General features: G+C 51.0%; 2 protein-coding genes and 1 long non-coding RNA gene across 12 annotated transcripts; 1 reads left to right on the forward strand and 2 right to left on the reverse strand.

The window, feature by feature from the left end:
- Nucleotides 1–236: 236 nt before the first annotated feature.
- Nucleotides 237–9,302, reverse strand: Cpt1b (carnitine palmitoyltransferase 1B). Of its 2 annotated transcripts, none has more exons than NM_013200.2 (19): nt 9,261–9,280; nt 8,629–8,788; nt 8,161–8,300; nt 7,685–7,862; nt 7,360–7,461; nt 7,062–7,199; nt 6,898–6,975; nt 5,825–5,932; nt 5,664–5,748; nt 4,941–5,136; nt 4,460–4,645; nt 3,670–3,775; nt 3,475–3,591; nt 2,969–3,133; nt 2,751–2,885; nt 2,505–2,657; nt 1,643–1,756; nt 965–1,057; nt 237–791 (listed from the first exon to the last, which is right to left on the reverse strand). In NM_013200.2, the coding sequence occupies exons 2-19, from the start codon at nt 8,767–8,769 to the stop codon at nt 708–710; spliced, it is 2,319 nt and encodes a 772-aa protein (NP_037332.2). In that variant the 5' UTR covers nt 8,770–8,788; nt 9,261–9,280; the 3' UTR covers nt 237–707. The 2 variants fall into 2 exon arrangements, with proteins under 2 accessions (NP_037332.2, XP_087412022.1); XM_087555896.1 differs by having other exon boundaries at nt 238–800; nt 9,261–9,302.
- A 545-nt stretch (nt 9,303–9,847) lies between these two features.
- On the reverse strand, nt 9,848–13,233 carry Chkb (choline kinase beta). 9 transcript variants are annotated; one of them, XM_087556017.1, is made up of 11 exons: nt 12,704–13,233; nt 12,384–12,492; nt 12,044–12,157; nt 11,744–11,891; nt 11,466–11,561; nt 11,261–11,319; nt 11,092–11,173; nt 10,864–10,972; nt 10,625–10,728; nt 10,286–10,367; nt 9,848–10,137 (listed from the first exon to the last, which is right to left on the reverse strand). In XM_087556017.1, exons 2-11 carry the CDS (start codon nt 12,463–12,465, stop codon nt 10,066–10,068), a joined length of 948 nt encoding a protein of 315 aa, XP_087412143.1. In that variant the 5' UTR covers nt 12,466–12,492; nt 12,704–13,233; the 3' UTR covers nt 9,848–10,065. The 9 variants fall into 9 exon arrangements, with proteins under 9 accessions (XP_087412143.1, XP_087412145.1, XP_087412144.1 ...); XM_087556019.1 differs by having other exon boundaries at nt 11,744–11,911; XM_087556018.1 differs by having other exon boundaries at nt 11,744–11,877; nt 12,676–13,233.
- Nucleotides 12,806–17,809, forward strand: LOC134479955 (uncharacterized). The gene is made up of 2 exons (XR_015624935.1): nt 12,806–13,432; nt 17,520–17,809. It is a non-coding gene; the product is annotated as an uncharacterized LOC134479955 (long non-coding RNA).
- The last annotated feature ends 1,529 nt before the right edge of the window (nt 17,810–19,338 follow it).

The raw sequence follows: 19,338 nt of genomic DNA on the forward strand, positions 1-19,338 counted from the left end.
AAATGGTATTGAGCCATCATGGCCAACTCGCTTGGATGTTATTTCAAAAATAGGAGACTGGAGTAGCTTGTTGCTGCACGGTGCCCTGTGTGGCCTCACAGACCTGACAGTCTGGTCTCAGGCCTGGGAGGGTTGTGCTGGAGCCCAGACAGATGCAGAAGGCATACCAGTGAATGAAACGGACAGGTGGGTCCCGCTCCCTGGCAGACAAGCGGAAGTAGTCCCGTGGAGCCGGTAAAGGTTCTAAAGTAAGAATTTATTCCAAGTGCACATGAGAGGTTGGACAGCACTCTCGAAGTCCGCATTATTCAGGAAAAGCACACATTTCAAAGCAGGTAAAAAGCCATTATGAACATTCACCCGGCCCTTCAGTCGCCACCACCCTAACCTGAGCAGGGGCAGGGGAAAGGCCTTCTAGTTCTCTAACCAAACATAGGCACCTAAGGGCTGAGAGAGAATTATACAGCCTTATTTTTATTAGCATCTACCAAGACCGGGGGAAAAAAAAAGATCAAAGTTCCCTCACCACTCCAATCCCACCTCCGACCGGGCCCTGGAGGAGCAGTGTCTGCCTGGGGAGCCCCTGCCGCTGGAGCTGGTCTCAGAACTGGGCACGTGTGCATGCCACCCCTTATGCCTGTGAACTGGCCACAGACCTCTTCCTCCACCAGGTGGGGACCAAAGGGCAGCTGGTGTGTCTCCTGGTCTCAGCTGTCAGTCTTGGAAATTTTGAAAAGGTCGGCGATATCCAGCAGTGCTTGACGGATGTGGTTCCCGAAGCGCAGGGCGTTCTGTGGGAACTGAGGGCTCAGACTCGATTTCGGGACGGCTCCCACCCTTCCGTGCTCACTCTGCCTCACGGGTGGACTGGACTCCTCCCCACCAGGGAGGAAGTGTGTTTCTGGGTGGTCCCAGACAGCACCTCTTCTTGGGACAACCCCTGGTGGGAACAGGGGAGACTCACCGTTTCTGAACTCGATAACTTGCTGGAAACATGGAAGAACATTGTGTTTTCGCCTGCGATCATGTAGGAAACCCCGTATCCGTGGTCGGCCACCTGAGGACCGGAAGAAAATGAGACCCAGAGACAGCCTGATGTATTTCCCTGTCCATGGACTCACAGGAAGGGGTCCCGTGTGGGTTACTGCATTCTTGAGATCAGCCCCCACTCTCCTAATCTAGGAAACTGTATGCAAACCAAAGGACTATGCCTTTGGTTCCAAGACGATGCTGCCCTCTGTGTTTGTGGGTCTAGGACTCACATTTCCTCGGGGGCCCACACTAGAGATCACCCCAGCCCTCTCTGTAACAGTCTCTGTCTTCTGACAAGAGTAGCTCATGGGAATGTTCTGTGGGGGGAAGAACTGTTCTATTCAGGTGAAGACACTTCTGAAGGGTCCGGGTGTGTTTGCTTGTCCCCTGGAAGCTAGCCTTGGGCATGGTGATGCCTCCCTGGTGAGGCATACGCAATGGGTGGGTTCTCGTACCTGCCTGCCTGGGTCAGCAACTATCATTTTTTATTCTACACAGGTCTCTATAAATAAAGTGCTCACACCCATATCCCTGGTGGAGGCCCTGCACCCCCAAACTCAAACTCTAGGGATTCAGTGCTGCCAACTACCACCCTCTTGGGGGGACTCACAGGACCAAAGCCACCTCCAGCACCCAGATGATTGGGGTACTGCTTTGGGTCAAACATGCAGATCTGGAACTGGGGGATCTGGCTGGTGGAGAGGCTCCAGGGTTCCGAAAGCACCTGTAACAGGAAGGTGTAGCCTGTCAGACACTGGGCACTCAGTGTGCACCTGTCCTTCTGGTAGTGACAGAGAACTACTCCCACACAGGCGTTCTCAGCCAGGCACGGTGGCAAGCGCCTCTGATCCCAATACTCAGGAGGCAGAGGTAGGAGGGTCATTCAAGGTCAGCCTGTATTCCAGGCCAGCCGAAGCTACATAACAAAACTCTGTCTTAAATAAATCAACAAGACGATACAAAACACAAACTGACTGGCGGTGGTGCACGCCTTTAGTTCCGGAACTTGGTAGGCAGAAGGCGGGTGGGTCTCTGAGCTGGAGGCCAGCTGGGTTTACAGAGTGAGTTCTGGGATAGCCAGGGCTACACAGGAAAATCCTGTCTCAAAAACCAACCAACCAACCAACCAAACAAACAAACAAACAAACAAAACAAACAAAACCAAAGTACAAAAGGCTCTACTTGAGGGCACAGGACTTAACTACTGCTGTTCCTTAGGCCCCTAAGGTTGATTTGAAACCCCCAGTGTCTGCCATAAACTCTCCCAAGCTGCCTGAGTCCCGTCTAACTCGCCCCTCCTTGGCCTTGGCCTATTTTCTCTCTCCTCGCAAGTACGGTCACCGTCTGGCAGAACACACGTTTGTCGGCTTTTCCTCGTAAGAGCGTTAATCCCGCAGAGCCCTATCGAAAGAAGGCCTTGGTCTGGGCCTAAAGGCAAGAGGACAGAGGTCGCGCCCGACGACTTTACTGACCTCGTCCAGGAAAGGAGATCTAACCCCTAAGTACTTGGAGACGATGTAGAGGCAGAAGAGGTGCCTGTCGATCCCAGCCCCTGTCATGGCTAGGCGGTACATGTTTTGGTGTTTTTCGGAGGCTTTCCGGAAGAGGTCTTGGAGGTCTTGTTTCTGGGGATCAAAAGCAGAGGCGTAAAGTGGCCTTGGCCCTTGAAGTAGACAGGGGTGAAAGAAGGGAGGGGGGACTAGGTGTGTGGGGCTCACCTTATGGGACCCCGTCATCATGGCCCGCACAAAGGCCGTGGACTCGCTAGTACAGGAACGCACAGTCTCTGTCCGCCCCTCTCGGAACATTCTTGTCATGGAGGCCTCATAGGTCAGGCAGAACTTGCCTTTGTCCTGGGGTACACAGCGGGGTGAATCAAGCAGGCGGACCCCGAGGATGCCCTGCCCGCTCCGCAGCAGCCCTCAGAAGCTCCTACCCGGAAATGAGCCAGCTGCAGGGCAATCTGCACAAAGGCATCAGGGCTGGTCCGACACTTCTTGATCAGGCCTTTGCCGAAGGGTAAGAACTGGAAGCAGTATAACTCCACATCATCAGCCAGGGCCTTGGCTACTTGGTACGAATTCTCGATGGCTGTCTGGCACTGCCAAGACGTGGAATGGGGTCAGTTGAGGGCAAAGTCCTCAAAGGAGGCCTCTAGATCTAAGAAGGTGTAAGGTTCACGTAGTGATGGGAGGCGGGGTCAGCTCAATAGCATCGGGACACACAAATGACAGGTTGGGAGGATATGGCATGAGGCCACGCTGAGCCTGGTGGAGAGGGAGGTGCCATCTACCAGGCACTGTGAGCGACGGATCTCAGTCTTTCTCTAACCAGACAACCCTGGGGTCTCTGCTTTCCCTGTGTCCCACATGGCACCCCGAGAAGCTCTTGTCCCTTTGTCTTGAGGGTGGGACTTAAGCTGGCCATTTCTAGTCTGAATACCTGCTCGGGAATGTCCCACTGCATCCGCTGAGGCGGCGGCAACTTGGTGTTGGGTTCACCCACACAGTGTCCTGTCTCCGTGTAGCCCAGGTGAAAGGTATCAGTGGCCAGGACGAACTGCAGGGATAAAACCAAGCTTGGAAACAAGCCTCGTCACAGGTGCCTGCCCTGACAATGCCCTGTCCGCGACTTTACCTCCCAGAGGTGACCGATGATGGGAGCATCTGCCCATGAGTGTTCTGTGTTGAGGCCCAGCTGGCCATTCTTGCAGGAGATGAGAGTGAAAGATTTGTCGAACCACCTGCAGGAGTAGATCAGGATAGACCCAGAACTGGGTAATTAGCTCTCCAGCCCACTGCCCTAACCGTATACTGCTAACACTCATGATCCAATTCTAATTACTAACCCAGAACTTTAACCTCAACTTCTATTGTTCTTTAAATTTTATAAAATTACATGTGTCTTTGTGCGTGTGTGTGTGTGTGCGCGTGTGTGAAAATATGTACGTGTGTGTGCACACGCCTGCGTGGTGTCAAAGGACAAATTTGGGGTCCTGGTTCTCTCATCCCACCATTGGGGTTCCGGGGTTTGAACTCAGGTCATAGGGCTTAGCCACAGGTACCATTACTCACTGAGCAACCCCACTGGCCCTCTTAATCTCCATTCTTCGCCTTTTTAAAAGAAAGTTTATTTATTTTTATTTTATATGTCTTGGTGTTTTGCCTGCATGTGTGCCTATGGGAGGGCGTCAGATTTGGGGGTTGAAGAGCAGCCAGTGCTCTTAACCTACTGAGCCATCTCTCCAGTCCCACGCTCCCCATTCCTAATCTTCAACATCCGACCTTACCTGTAAATAATGCTATCTATCCATTAACACTGCACCTGACTTTTTACCTTAATCTTCTGACCCTAACCACTGGCCTATAATTGTCATCACTAAACTTGAACTTTAACCTCTGACCCATGAGCCTAGGGCGGCACGTACCTGTTATAGCAGTTGCCGTGCAGCAGGGATTTGCCGTAGAGGCTGAGACTGGCCTCGTCATCAGGGTTGTAACAGTGAGAGTCTTCGTCCAGGGCCACAAAGAAAGCAGCACGTTCGATGGTATCCAGGGACATCTTGTTCTTGCCAGAGCTAAAGAACTTCTGACGTGCTTCTGCCCACTCTACCCTGGGGATGCAAGGTCAGGGAAGCGGTGGAACTGATGTATGTATGTATATTTTAAAACCAGGGTACCTCAGGATCAGGCTGAATCCGGAGACGAGATGAGGAAGAGCCACTTGGGGATCCTGAAAGATGGCCTCTGTCCTTACCACCAGTGCCCTTCACTAGGTTTTATGTGCCTAGCCTCAGTTGCACCTCTGGCCCCCAGTTCTAGGATGGAGGTGGGACCAAGCATTTTTTTTTTTTCTCATGAAGCCTTGAACCTGGGCCTGGACAAACCCTCCCTACAGACCCTGGGTACCTTCCTCCTGCGGTGAGGGCTGCCAGCTTTTCCTCTCCAGGCTGAGGCGGGGAGGTGTCATCGAGGATTCTCTGGAACTGCATCTCGAGGTCTCGGGGCTTGAGCAGGCACGAGCCCTCATAGAGCCAAACCTTGAAGAAGCGACCTTTGTGGTAGACAGCCACGTGCCTGCTCTCTGAGAGGTGCTGTAGCAAGTCTGTGACAGAAACCAGGAAGCAGCTGAGGCAGGGCCTCAGAAAATACCCAGTTCCCCTCTCCAGCCCAGAAAGGGGCTATCTCCCCCCAACACACAGTCCCTGTAGACCCTGATTTGCAGCACATCTGACCTGGGCATTCCTTTGTCTAAGCCAGTCAGTCCCTGTGCACTCCCGCCCCCTCCCCCACTCCCCAGTAAGTCTCTTTTGCCTCCTTTTAGGATCCATGAGGGATGGACTCTCTTCTCCTGAGTTCCACTACCCCGGCAGAGCTCATCTCATTTCTCTTTATTCATGACGACCTCCCTATGGAGACCCTAGAAGGACCCCTCAGGGGTCCCAGCATCTGCAATGTCTGTAAGTAACGACCACCTAGAATCTCTCTCGAACTGACTACACATTCATGGCCCTGAGACACTGGAGTGCTTAGAGACGAATAGTAGTTGGGCACTTAGCTGCCATGGCTATGACTTCCTTTTCATGGGTGCCAGGGATTTCTCTTCATGGGTGCCTGGTTGTAGCCCAGTACCTGTCTCTTTGCCTGGGATGCGTGTAGTGTTGAACATCCTCTCCATCTGGTAGGAGCACATGGGTACCATACCCAGTGCCATTACCTGGGAGGAAGGCCCAGCGTGGTTTAGATTCAGGCCTCTTCTCCTTACCCCGCCGCTTGACCCTGATGTAACTCACCGGCTTGATCTCTTCTCGGTCCAGTTTGCGGCGATACATGATCATGGCGTGAACGGTGTTTCCCAAACGTGCTGCTTGTTGGCTCGTGTTCTTAATAAGCACAAAATCCTATGGATGGAGCAGAGTCAGTAGGCTGGGTACCTCGGGCTGGGGCGGTCACCTGAGTCTCAATAGCCTAAGGGAACTTTTTCAGGAGCCCGAGGCATTGTACCCCCCGGTCTTTGTTCCATCCAACATCATGTCAGGGTGCTCTTCCAGAAACGTAAGCTAACAGGCTCCAGCTTCAACCAGAGCTATTCACCCCTCATTCATACTCTGCTTCAAAGAGGTTCTACCACGGAGCAACAATAACAAGAACAAATCTTTGGGCAGGATCCAAGCTGCTAGGAAGACAGTTCTTAGACGAGGGGAATTCCAGGAGGCTAGCAGGGTACACTTTGGACACTAGGAGAGATTGGGCGCCGGGCAGCAGGAAGATCAGCTATCTGTCCACAGGTATATGGTGGGGACACCAGTCACGTGAAGTGAGGCAGACAGGGACTTCCTGAGTACTACAGGAAGCTGGCATTCATCCTGCGGCCTGGCTCCACAAAGGGACAAGAAGCAAAAAGTATGTTTTAAAGAAGCTCTAAAAATGGTGTCAAGAGAGTTGAGGATCCGGGTTGGGGATTTAGCTCAGTGGTAGAGCGCTTGCCTAGCAAGCGCAAGGCCCTGGGTTCGGTCCCCAGCTCCGAAAAAAAAAGAAAAAAAAAAAAAAAGAGAGAGAGAGAGAGAGAGAGTTGAGGACCTGTGCCTGAGAGGGCAGAGAGGGCCACGGTCTAGGAAGCAATGAGGTGTGCTGTAGCTGGGAAATTCAAGGGCAGCATCAGAATTCTGCCTGTGGTCGGGATCCCCATCTCCCCTAGGCTGGTTCTGCATTGCTCCTGTTATTCTTCCCTTTTTCCCTCCCTCAGGCCTCACTCCCCTCATGCACGGTTACTGAGGCAAAGGCTCTGGGATCCTCTAGATCCTTGGGTCCAGAACTTGGGGACAGAGCTGGGCACACAGGAGCCCCAGGAGGCTCTGGTTCTTACCATGGCGTAATAGTTGCTGTTCACCATGATGGGGCTCCTGCCTCGGAGGTAGACGTACTCTTCCCACCAGTCACTTACCTGTGGATAAGCAGGCTGGAGGTTAGGGCTGAGGAGGGTGGACCAAGAATATGTGGATAAGAACAAGCCCGGCTGGGCAAACTTACATAGTTGGTTGCCCACCATGACTTCAGCACCAGGTATTTCTGCAGTCTGGGGGCAATCTTGTCCTGGAATTCTTTGGCCAACGACTCCATGCGGAAATAGGCTTCGTCATCCAGCAAGGGCCGCACAGAATCCAAGTACTGTTCAGCCAAATTATTATCATGAGGACGGTTACCTCCATCCTAACCTTTTCGCCACCTCTTCTCCACCAGACCCCGTTCTTCTCAAACCAATCCTTATCTGTTTGGACCGGTTCTGGGAATGGAGGATTTTTGGGCTCATTGGTACTCAGGCTCTTACCCGGTGAATTGTGGCTGGCACACTGGGGACAGGAAGCTTGGGCAGTGATGTTTGGAAGCTATAGAGCATGGGCCGCCGGCTGGACAGGAGACGAACACAGATCTAAAGAGTACAGAGTACAGCGTTGGGGTAGGGGGGCTATTAGGAAGAATGGGCGCAAGCTAGAAAACAACTAAGACCTTCAGAACCATCCCAGCTACTTCAGGACGAACCCAGGCACCAAGCACTGGTGGCCAGTCCTCCTCTCCCTTCTTGCTCGGAACCCCAAATGAGATTCCCCATGATCTCAAACCAGATGCCTGCACCCTCCAGTGCTTCTGCTCACAGCCCAGATCTTGGTGGCATGGCTGGTCTTGCTGTGCATCTCGAACATCCACCCATGATAGGAAAGCAGCAGCTTCAGGGTTTGTCGGAATAAAAAAATGCCTGTCGCCCAGACTCCGGTGGAGAAGATGACCATACTGAGAAGTGTCTCGGTCTGTGGGGTCCCGTAGGAGCCATACCTGTTAGAGAAGGGGGAGACTTCAGGGTACCCCTTTGAGGCCATCCTTCAGGGAATTCTGACTGTACTGGTTGGCTGTGAACTCCCTCCCTTGGGGCAGAAATGGGAAAAGACCCCTCTGGAGCACTCAGGTCGGAGTGTACCAATTACAAACTGCCTTGGAACTGAGAGCTGGCAGCCCTGTGAGAGACCCTTGCCCACCAATGACTGATTTTATGAATCTGTTCAGTACATGAATCCTCCACTGGGAACTGTTCTGCCTCTTTTTTCTGAAACTTTGTGTCTTCCATGTGTCTTACCTTGTCGGGAGGCATCTCTGGATGCAATGGACCAGCCCCATGGAGATGTCCACTTTGCAGTAGTTGGAACCAACTGTTGCCATGACAACAACCAGCCAGCTGGTAGGGCTGCCAGGGTACACACCCCTAAGGATACCATTCTGTAGGGAAGAAACAGGCATCCTACTGGAGTAGGAAAACATCACTAGGACCCTGGGAAGTCTTGAGAAAGGGCTCCTGGTCCTTGCCTCATCCATTCATGGTGTTCTTCGTCCATACACGTACACCTACACTGTATGTCCCCACCACATCTTCATTTTTCTGGCTTCTGCACTACTGGATAGAGGCTATCTATAACCACCAGCACTGCTTGTGAAAAGCGGAGACAGATACTGACAATGAGACTTAGTTTCTGACAGCTGGCTTCTGCCTAAGCACCTGCTGGGAAAAAAGAGGCCCCGGAGAACCACACGGAGAATCAACCCACACCTTGATTCGAATAAGGCGTTTCTTCCAGGAGTTGATTCCAGACAGGTAGATGTGTCTCAGAGCCTCCCGACTAAGCCGGAAGTCGACCCCGTCTGGGGTCACAGTGAACTGGAAAGCTACTGCCTGGTGTGCTTCCGCCATCCTGGGGTTTAGTCAGCACCTAAGAGTAGGGCCAGAAGGTGCTTAGTGTGCCCAGCCCAGCCCCGCCCCCGCCCAGCCACCTCTAGCTGAGGCTCCGCCCCCCACCTCCCCATCTGGTCCTCGCTTCCCCCACCCCCTTCCCCGTCCCCTATACGACCACCCCCAAACCCGCCCGTGCCCCAACGCTACGCGCCCTGCTGGGCCCTTCCAAGCCTGGCCAACCGCCGCTGCCACCGAACCCTCGTGGGGTTCCGGATAGGCCGATCTGCAATGGTGCCGAAGTCTGGCTCTAGGTGCCCCAAAGGCAGCGAAGAGCGGCTTGGGGTCTGGGAAAGACACCCAGGGAAGGGAGTGGGCCTGGACAGAGACTAGGTTCGTGTGGTCCCAGCACTGTCCTCGCTCGGAAAGCTCGGCTGAGAGTAAGGGTGAAGCGTTGAGGGATGGAATGGTTTTGGGTCCGGATGGCGTCCCTGTGCTGGTCCCCAACTCACAGCTCAGGTTTGCTTCTGTCGGTGTATGGGTCTGGCCTCTCTGGCCCATGTCCCCACGTCCTTCAGGCCTGGCCACCCCTGCCCGGCCCCGCCCTGTCCTCACTGGGAACTTGATACCCACTCCCAAATTGGGGTGGAGAAAACAGATATGGGCGGGAACCAGGACACCCTCCTTTTGGGGGAGCGCCTAGGGAGGGTGGGTAGAGTTTTCCCACAAGCTTGCTGAAGGTTGCTGGAAGGTCTGGGACTGGGGAAAGGGAGGGTCTCACGTGAGCATGGTTGCATCAGTGCTAAAAATAGCTGAATGTAGGGAAAAGGTCACCAGGAGTCAGCTGTGTAGCCTCTTCCCTAATTCCAGGGCTCAAGGTTGGCAGTGGCATTCAGGGCCCACTGTTGTCCCATTCCTCTCCAGTCCTCTTCCCCAAACCCCCTTTCGGTTAGCCATAAGCCCAGTCTTCAGTAGTTGTTACTTCTAAACAGAAGCCAGGGAGTATTATGGGATAGGAGACCTCAATGAGTGGAATGGACCCCTCCCACTTTTAAGCCCAGTGCACTCAACAGAGATCACTTGAATCTGTATTCCTCAGTTGTATTTGTGAAGTTCATTTATTTAGGTGCACAGCCCCAGGGGCTGTCAGATGCCCCCCTTGGGCAAGTACTAAGAAAGGAGTACGGAGGTCAGCTACTTCAACGACAGTCTCACTTAGAGGCACAGCCCAAGCTCTGGGGGCTTCTGCTCTTTGCCCCTCCCTCCGAGGGCCTGCCCCGGAGGCTCCAGGAGAAATCTGAGGTGGGGGTTGGATCCTCAAGGTGATAGGAAGCTGGTCAGCTGCCCCTTCTGCTGGAAGTAGAACTGGAACCGAGATTGGGCGTATTCCTAGGGAACGGAAGCCATAATGCATTGTGAGATGGCTTGCAAGTAGGACTCTGCCCAAAGTCACCAAGGACGGCCCAGATTCCCTAGGGAACATGTGCTGCTCTGCAGCCCCGACCCACAAGGCCCACGGTAGGTAGGGCTTACTTACCAAGTAGCCAAACTCTATAGTGGACATGGAAGCCTGGAGGGTGGACCATAGGCCCCAGAAGAAATGAGAGGCCAGGGCATACCTAGGGGACGGGTGGGGAAAGGAGGTGCAATCAAGAGCCCATTTCATACTGCCTGACTCTCCTCCCCCACCTCCCTAGGCTGCTCAGCCTCCAAAGTTCCCACTGCTCTGCTGGTTTCCTAATGCTCGCCCTACTGCGACTCTTGCTCTGCTAGCTAGCCTCTGGCGTGGTCTTCTACCTCTATCCTGGCACCTTACCTGCAGCTCTCCCTTTCTTCTGTAAGGATTTCCCCCCTCTTCCTCCCCATCCCTTCTCACCGGCTGATCTCTATCAGCAAATCTTCTTCCTGTTTCTTCTGCTCCTCTTCGGAGAGGACCTCACCTTTCTGAACCTCCGCCAGATAATGACGGATGAAAAGGAGCTGAGATCAATGGGCAAGAGTCAGGGACTGGGGAGATTGGAATATCACCCTTCGTAGCCTTTTACTTCCCTTTCCGAACAAGGCAGAACGGAAAACCAGAAATGCCCTTGCCTTCCCAACCTCCAGACTACATACCTGCTGTTCTCTAGTGGGGTAGTCTGCAGGTCTTGCTTTGTAGAAAGGCCACTCCTCGTAAGTGTAATCGTAAACCCACTCACAGAAATGATTCCCAATGTCAAAGCCCCTGGGAGGATAGAGCTAGCGTTCAGTCCACAGGCAGCTGGGATGTGGCGGTGAAGGCCTGCCTGGCCAGGACCCTGTGGGAACAGGACCCGCAGGAGGCCGCTGCCCTCCCGCGCTTACCTGTAGTTGTAACTACTGTACTCGAAATCAACCAACATGAGGTTGTCATCACTGTCTGGCTCTGAGAGCAGTAAGATGTTTCCTGGGGGAATGGGGATTTTTTGTTGGTCACTCCAGGGCAGGCTGCCCCCTTTAGCTTGGGCTCAAGGACTCACAAATGCTCTCCTACCTTCCTGGATGTCATTGTGGCAGAAGACCACTGGGGACGGTGTAGCGTCTAGCAACGTCCTGTGGTGGTAGAGAGGCATAGGTGGTTATAAGGTCCTGTGACTACAGCCACCTTCGCAGGCTAGGCCCTGGCTCTAGTCTTCAGCAAAGTCTGGAGAGGACACTGATAAATGCCTAGCGCCACCCACTGAGCCGTCTGCCCTCACCTGAGGTGATTCATCTCATCCTTGAGGCTGTACATCTCCACCAGGTTCATCTGGGGAAGGCTAGTGGACGGCAGGTCCTGGATCTGCTTTAGGTACCTGTAAGCCACCCAAATAGGATATATTTGGTCTCTCTTTCCCCACCCGCTTCCCCAATCCACTCTCAGGCCAAATTTTCCTGTCACTGTGACTTGGTTGGGAAACAGAGTCCACGATACCGGGGCACCTATCCGCTCAACTGGAGGTTCAGTTTAAATGCACGGTTCCCAAATTTGACTCACCGCTCCATGGTCCCAAACAACCAGCGGGGCTCCTTGGTGAAGGGCATCTCCATACCATGGAAACGGGCCATCTTTGTTGCAATGGCTCCTGACAACACTGGGTCCCGGAGCTCTTGAGTTTTCAATGGCCGGCTCTGTACCCAGTAACCTTTCAGGGTGGTGAGGGGGCTGGGGCGGGAGGGGGAAGGGATACGGGATGGGAGGAGATCAAGGTCTTAGGGAAATTTCCCTACCTGGGATGAGAAGGCAGACTTTGGGAAGGGTAAAGATTTGGTAAAAACAACAAAACTGGGCTCTTACTGGGAGGTACTGTTCCAAGCGGCCCTCTGGAAACACTCCATAAAGTTGGGGCCCTAGAGATCTCTCTGCAAGAATGGCGAACATCACGCTTTCTAATACCAAGGAGTCTACACCCTGAAGGAAGATGTATGGCAAAGGGGCCCAAGTCAGAAAGAGTCAGAGGTACGTGGGTACTGGTGCAAATCGGTGTTTTCTTCATCTATGATAACTTGTACTTCTGGTCTTACTGACTGGGAATTCTAGAGCATCAGCATATTGAGCTACACAAATAAGACAACACTTTCTGCACCACTTGCTCCAGATGTCAGAACTCCAAGCTTTGGTCCTCACTCCCCCTCACCTGCAAGATAGCCCCGTACAGCCGTAGCAGCACCTCCCGGGGCTCCCCGCCCATACTGGGCACGTGGTTCGGTAGCGAGCATCGGAAGAGCAGGTTGCTGAGGCCTCCGCTGCAGATCCACACAGGTCAGGCTCACCAAAGGTCGCCCCGAGTGGTGGGACCCACTCTGGACACCCTCCCCGAGAGGACCTCCCATGCCCCCAGGGAGACCGCGACACCCCACCCCGACGGGGCCCTGCCCCTTCCCTCGCGCCCCTCCCCTCCCCCCGCATAGCACTGACGGCAACCGAACCCGGAGGAGTGTGAGGCTGACCCCTGACCTCACGGGGCAAACGCTCAGCTCCTCCGGCCGCGCTCTGCGCCAGGCTCCGCCCAGGTACTCCCGGCACCACTGATAGGCTCGGCGCTGCGCGTCACGGGACAGCGAGGAAGAGCGCCGCCGATTGGGGATTGGTTCTGGGCACTTAGCATCCAGCAAACCGTCCTTGGACAGGGGGCCGCCGACAGCCCCTCCTCCGACTACACCTGTCCCATCCGCCGCCATGACGTGGACTCCGTTAGGCTTAACGCCTGCGGGTGCTCAGCAATCTTCAGGTGGGATTAGCTCCTTCCGGGTATGCTCGGTTCCACTTCCGGGAAGCCGAAGAGTCTCTGGGCGTCCTCCGTTCTTCGCGACTGTCTCCGGCTTTCTTCGAGACTCCAGTCTTAGGACTGTTTCCAAGCCAGATGCGATTCTCAGGGCTGCGGCGCTCAAGGCAAAGAGGGACGGCAGCTTTCGCTGAGTGGGGCGCGCTCTGGTCCCGCCCGACACGCCTATCAGTCTCTGCAAAGACAGGTTACTGCGTGGACTGTGTCCGGAACTAAGGAAATGACGTAGGCCAATCCCGAGCGCCTTGGGCGGTTGGACAGTAGCTCCGCAAAGCTTACGAGCGAGGCTCTGGCCAATGAATGGACAGTGATGATAGTTTGTGGCTCCTTTATAACATCTGCCCTGTGAGACGCCCGGTTAGGGAGGGAGTAGAGTAATCGAGCCTATGGTGGCACTTGGGGTAAGTGAATGGAAGAATGAAAAATTGCAGCGATTCCCCCTTTCCCAAAGCAGCATGTGTATGCATTGCTGGAAGGCGTAATAGGAATCAGTCCGGCGTGTCCAGCCCTGCATGGACCGTATGAGCGCTACTAATGTGACCCAACACAATAACTTAAAAAAAATATGGAGTGGGTTTTTCTTTCTCGAGAGTGTGTCTCCTGTTAAATATCGGGGGCGGGGGGCATTAACTCAGAAAGGAAGCCAACACAATTCATAATTCATATGAAGGATGAGGTTTATTAGAATGAAAGGGCCTCAAGGTTATGAGTTTTGGGTTAGAGGAGAGAGAATTAAATCCTTTAAGATTTCTCTTTAAAGTAGGGAGAGGGCTGGAGAGATGGCTAAGCAGTTAGGAGCACTGACCCCTCTTGCAGAGGTCCTGAATTCAATTCCCAGGAACCGAGTGGTGACTCACAACCATCTGTAATGGGATCTGATGCCCTCTTCTGGTGTGTCTGAAGACAGCTACAGTGTACTCATACACATAAAAATTCTTTTTTTGAAAAGCCTAGAGGAAGCGCTCTCTCTCTCTCTCTCTCTCTCTCTCTCTCTCTCTCTCTCTGTGTGTGTGTGTGTGTGTGTGTGTGTAAAAAGCTGTGGTGCAAACCTTTATTCTCCAGCATTCAGAAGGCTGAAATCAGTGCTTGGTTACCTGTGAGTTTGAAGACAGTCTAGTCTACATATTGAGTTCCAGGCCAGCCAAGGATACGGAGTGAAACCCTGAGAGAAGAGAGATACTGTGAGAATTAATGGGTGTGGGCTGGACAGAGGAGCCAATCAGAGAGCAGCCTTAAGAGCACTCTTTGAAGCAGACCACTGAGGTGTTTCCAGACCGATCTCCTAAAGAAAAGAGAAAATCAACTTAAAAAAAAAAAAAGCTTTTAGGATTGTCAGGAAGTTTTCTGTCACCTTATCTAGCATGCAGCCGTGTACAGCTTGTCGCGTTACAGCATGGGCAGTTCCACTCCACACCCCACCGAGAGTTATAGAGAGGTATCCCCTGCTTCAGGCTGTAGGAGCTGACCTAAAGAGGTAGGCTAGCTCCCCGTTAATCCTAGCACTGGAGAAGCAGAGGGGACAGGGTCAGAACACAGACAAACATGCAGGCCCGTGTGCAGGTGGGTATTTTAACTTCCGCATTACTGTAGACTGTGAACTTTGTGGAGAATGAACTTTGTAGGCGATGACATTGTGTCATGTTGCAAGGTTAAAAAGCTGGAGGAGCCTGGAGACCTTAGGTGATTTCACCTTTGGCTAGCTTTTAGCGTGGGGGAGGGTCTAAGCTCTGTTTTCTGGGCAGAGATTCTAGGTCAAAGTGGCCTTGATTCTGCTGTCTAATTGGAGCAGACATTCCAGTCTGTGTTTACATAACTCCTATCCGTAAACAAAGTTGGATCTGGATAGGCATAGCTTGTCCTTTGTGACTTATTAGAGGTCAGCTTCTTAACCTGTGAGTCGTGCATGACCCTATGAGGTTGGCTGAATGTAGGGATTGGGGAAGACTTGATGACAGTAGAGGTTTCTGAACAAGTGATAACCAGAAATTAATGTAAAAAAAAAATTCCAGACATGGGCTGGAGAGATGGTTCAGTGGTTAAGAGCACTGACTGCTCTTCCAGAGGTGCTGAGCAACCACATGGTGGCTCACAACCATCTGTAATGGGGTCTGATGCCCTCTTCTGGTGTGTCTGAGGACAGCTACAGTGTATATAATAAATCTTAAAACAAAACAAAACAAAACAACAGACATAATGAATTCAAAATGTTGCTGATCATTAGACAACTAAATGGTAGCCTCGGTTTTGAACACACTTCGTGCTGCTGTGCCCCTGCGTGGGAACAGATACTTGAGACAGCTAGACAGGTATACTCTTGAAACAGTTGGTGTTTCAGTGACGTTGGTCTCCTATCTCTGGCCAGGTTCTTGTCCATACTTCCTCCAGGCATGGACTGGGAAGACAACAAAGGAAACCATGAGTAACTTTATTTGCCTTGTGGTAATAAAACATCCCAAGGGCCTCAGCGACAAGAGATACTTCTTTTCTTTTTTTGTTTTTTAAAGATTTATTTATTTATTTCATGTATGTAAGTACACTGTAGCTGTCTTCAGACGCACCAGAAGAGGGCATCGGATCCCACTACAGATGGTTGTGAGCCACCATGTGGTTGCTGGGATTTGAACTCAGGTCCTCTGGAAGAGCAGTCAGTGCTCTTAACCACTGAGCCATCTCTCCAGCCCCCAAGACATATTTCTGAAATGGCTCTAAACATATTTCTGCTATTTTGTACTTCACATTTAAAGCCAAACTCTCAGCACTGAAAATTATAAAATATCAATTTTGAAAAAAAATGTTGACATTCTGCACCCCAGAGTATCAAATATTCAGCCAAAATTCAATATTTTGATATTTCTCTTTGGGTTTTGTTTTTTTTTTGGTTCTTTTTTATTTCGGAGCTGGGGACCGAACCCAGGGCCTTGCGCTTCCTAGGCAAGCGCTCTACCACTGAGCTAAATCCCCAACCCCTCTCTTTGGGTTTTGGAGACGGGGTTTCTCTGCATCGCCATGGCTATCCTGGAAGTCACTGCACAGAGTGGCCTGGCTGGTCTTGACTCAGAGGTCAGGCTACTTCTATTTCCTGAGTCCTATGATTAGAGGTGTGAGCCACCACTGTCTGGCCAGAATTTAATGTTTTAAATTAAACATTAAATTTAAACTTAAGCATATATTTCGTTAGGAAGCAGTTTTCTCATCTTAACAAATGGTAAAGTTTTATATATATATATAAAATATATAAATACACACATAACACACACACGTATAATATCTATTCCTAAGAATTGTTTTTATGTATTTTATGAATTATCACCAAATGTTTACTGGTATACTTTATATTACCTATATACCTGGGGTTCAGTGGTTCAGTATAAATTTCTCAGGTAAACAAAGTTACTAGTGGGAAAAGTTGGCGAATCTCTGTGTTGTGTTAGGAGTAGGCACTCCTACTATTGGCTTCTCTCTTGCAGTGTACTTAAATTTGTCTTAAAGGACAGAAAAGCCAAAACAAGAGAATCTTTAGGAAATATGCAAAACAGACTTCTGTGCAAACCTGCAAGAAAAGGCAAATAGTCTTGTAGCCTGCTAGTTCTTGCTTTAGTTTCTCCATCAAGTAAATAGTTACAGGATGGAAAGTTTGCACACACCAGGTTTATCCCAGCAAAAATAGCACACACAGAGAGCACAGCATACCAAGTCATAGCTCACTGAATAACACAGTATGTGTGCACATGTGTGTATGAGTGTGAATGTGAGTGTGTGTGAATGTGTGTGTGTGAGAGTGTGTGTGTGTGAGAGTGTGTGTGTGTTGGCAGAGCAGCAGTTGCCCCTGGGAGTGTCCAGATGGTCTGCAGCTCCTTTCTCGGGCCAAACTCTGACCTATATGCGATTGTGGAAAACCACAGGCACCAAGTAAGACCTAGAAGGAGTGTCTTGCAAAGCAAAACAAGACCGCAGAGATAGGGGAGTAGAGAAGGGGGAGCTCAGACAAAGGGGCCAGAGCCTGCCTGATCAAGTTCTGCCTGCTGAGCTGTCTTTAGTAACTAGCTAAATATAAACAGCAGGGGGAAATAATTGTTTATTCCTGAAGCGAGCCTAGAGCCCCATGTCTCTGTCTATCCTTACTCTCGTTTCCCAGCCCCTGTGTTGCCCTCCGTTGTACCCATGGGGGCAGAGTTTTATGTTTTTATTAGGGTATTGGACAGGACTTGAATTAGACCTGGCAGGATACACTTTGTGAGTTGGGTTATTTTGAATGACAGCAGGAACCTGACTGGGTGAGATTAGGTTGGGGGACCTATAAAGTTTTTGCTTGGGTTGGGTTTGTTGTTGTAAAAATATAAAAATAAGGGGTTGGGGATTTAGCTCAGTGGTAGAGTGCTTGCCTAGGAAGCGCAAGGCCCTGGGTTCGGTCCCCAGCTCCGAAAAAAAAAAAAAAGAAGCAAAAAATATAAAAATAAAAAGATTTAATGTTGTCTTTTTCCCTGCTAGGTCCGCACCATGGTGCCCCAAGATATCTGCTCGACACATCCCAGCCGCACACTTTCCTACACTCAAACCCTCACATAAAAGAACACACAGTGGGCTGGAGAGATGGCTCAGTGGTTAAAAGCACCCGACTACTCTTCCAGAGGTCCTGAGTTCAATTCCCAGCAACCACATGGTGGCTCACAACCATCTGTAATGAGATCTGGCGCCCTCTTCTAGTGTGTCTGAAGACAGCTACAGTGTACTTATCTATAATAAATGAATAAATCTTAAAAAAAAAAGAACACACAACACAATGATCTTAGATCCAGTTGATAAGATATAATTGCCCACTTAAACATACAAAGCCCAGTACATTAGGAACATTAATAACAACCTGTAAATACACAGAGCAGAATCTTAATATCACCTGCCATGGCTTCTCACCCTCTCCTCTCCCTCTCTTCCTTTCTCTCTAGTCTCCTCCTCTTCCTTCAAACTTCTCTCCCGCCCATCCTTCCTTCTCCTCCAATGACAGCCCTCCTTCTATCCTATACCTGCCCCTCACCTGTACTTTACAAATTCAATGGGGAGGTGGTTCTGGTGAAGTCACCTGATTCCTGAATATGCGACTAGGCAGCTGTCCTTGGGGCAGTGGAATTAATATCAAAATACAGATAATGTCAGGGCAAAGCACAACAGGGTTGGCATGGGTTTAGTGAGAGTGAGGGGGTAGTTAGCCCATCATCCATCTTGAGAGAGAGGAAGGGGGAAGCAAACCCCTCCAGTAGGGTTTTTTTTTTCTTTTTAATTCTTTTAAAGATTTATTTATTATATATAAGTACACTGTAACTGTCTTCAGACACACCAGAAGATGGCATCAAATACATTACAGATGGTTGTGAGCCACCATGTGGTTGCTGGGATTTGAACTTAGGACCTCTGGAAGAGCAGTCTTAACCAGTGAGCTGTCTCTCCAGCCCTCCAATAGGGTTTCTTTTGACCAAGAACCTGGAAATAAGTCATCTTAGTTCAAAAAATAATTGAAGTGAGGTATAATGGCTCACACCTTTATTCTCAGCACTTGGCGGGCAGAGGCAGGTGGATTTCTGTGAGAGTGAGGCCAACCTGGTTTAGTGAGTTCTAGGACAGCCAGGGTAGAGATAATCTCTTTTGTACTGTGTAGAAGCATGTACTTGTCAATAAAAAGCTACTGGCCAATGAGCCGAGGCATGATTAGAAGTTGGGACATCCTAGAGAGGAAGGGGAATTCTAGGTTTGAGTCAGGCTGGAGAGATTTGCTGGGACACAGATTAAGAAGGCTGGGTGAAAGTGAAGACGAGGTAACCAGCCACGTGGCAGGACTTAAACTAGAATAAACAGTATAATTAAGTTATGAGCTAGTTGGCCTAAGCATTTATTCATACATGTAATTAAGTCTCACAGTTGTTTTGGGGAACAATGTGCGGCTGGGAAAGCTGCAGTTACAAATGGTGCCCAACGGGGGCCAGGTTTAGCAAGAACCAGGCTTAGAGCCTGGGAAGTTCCTGGTGGAAGGCGTGAACAAGCACTCCCTGGAAACAAAGCAGGTTCCTGGGTAGATGGGGAAAATGAAGCCAAATGCACTTCACAGGCATGGTTCCTTTAAGGAACGAGAGCTCTGCAGCAAAGCTAGCTGCTGGGCAGAGTGCAGGCCTGGGGAGAGTTGGAACCTAGGCACAGCCTCACAGGAAGGCACTTCCCAAAGCCCGAGGCTGGGCAGGGGAAGGCTAAATCAGTTTAAAAAAAAAAAAAAAAGCTAGGCAGCTTGTGAGAAAACAACCCAATTCTGGTCCATGTGAGG

Source organism: Rattus norvegicus, chromosome 7 (genome assembly GCF_021556685.1).
Source record: "Rattus norvegicus strain SHRSP/BbbUtx chromosome 7, alternate assembly SHRSP_T2T, whole genome shotgun sequence".
In the NCBI taxonomy this organism is placed as follows: Eukaryota; Metazoa; Chordata; class Mammalia; order Rodentia; family Muridae; genus Rattus; species Rattus norvegicus.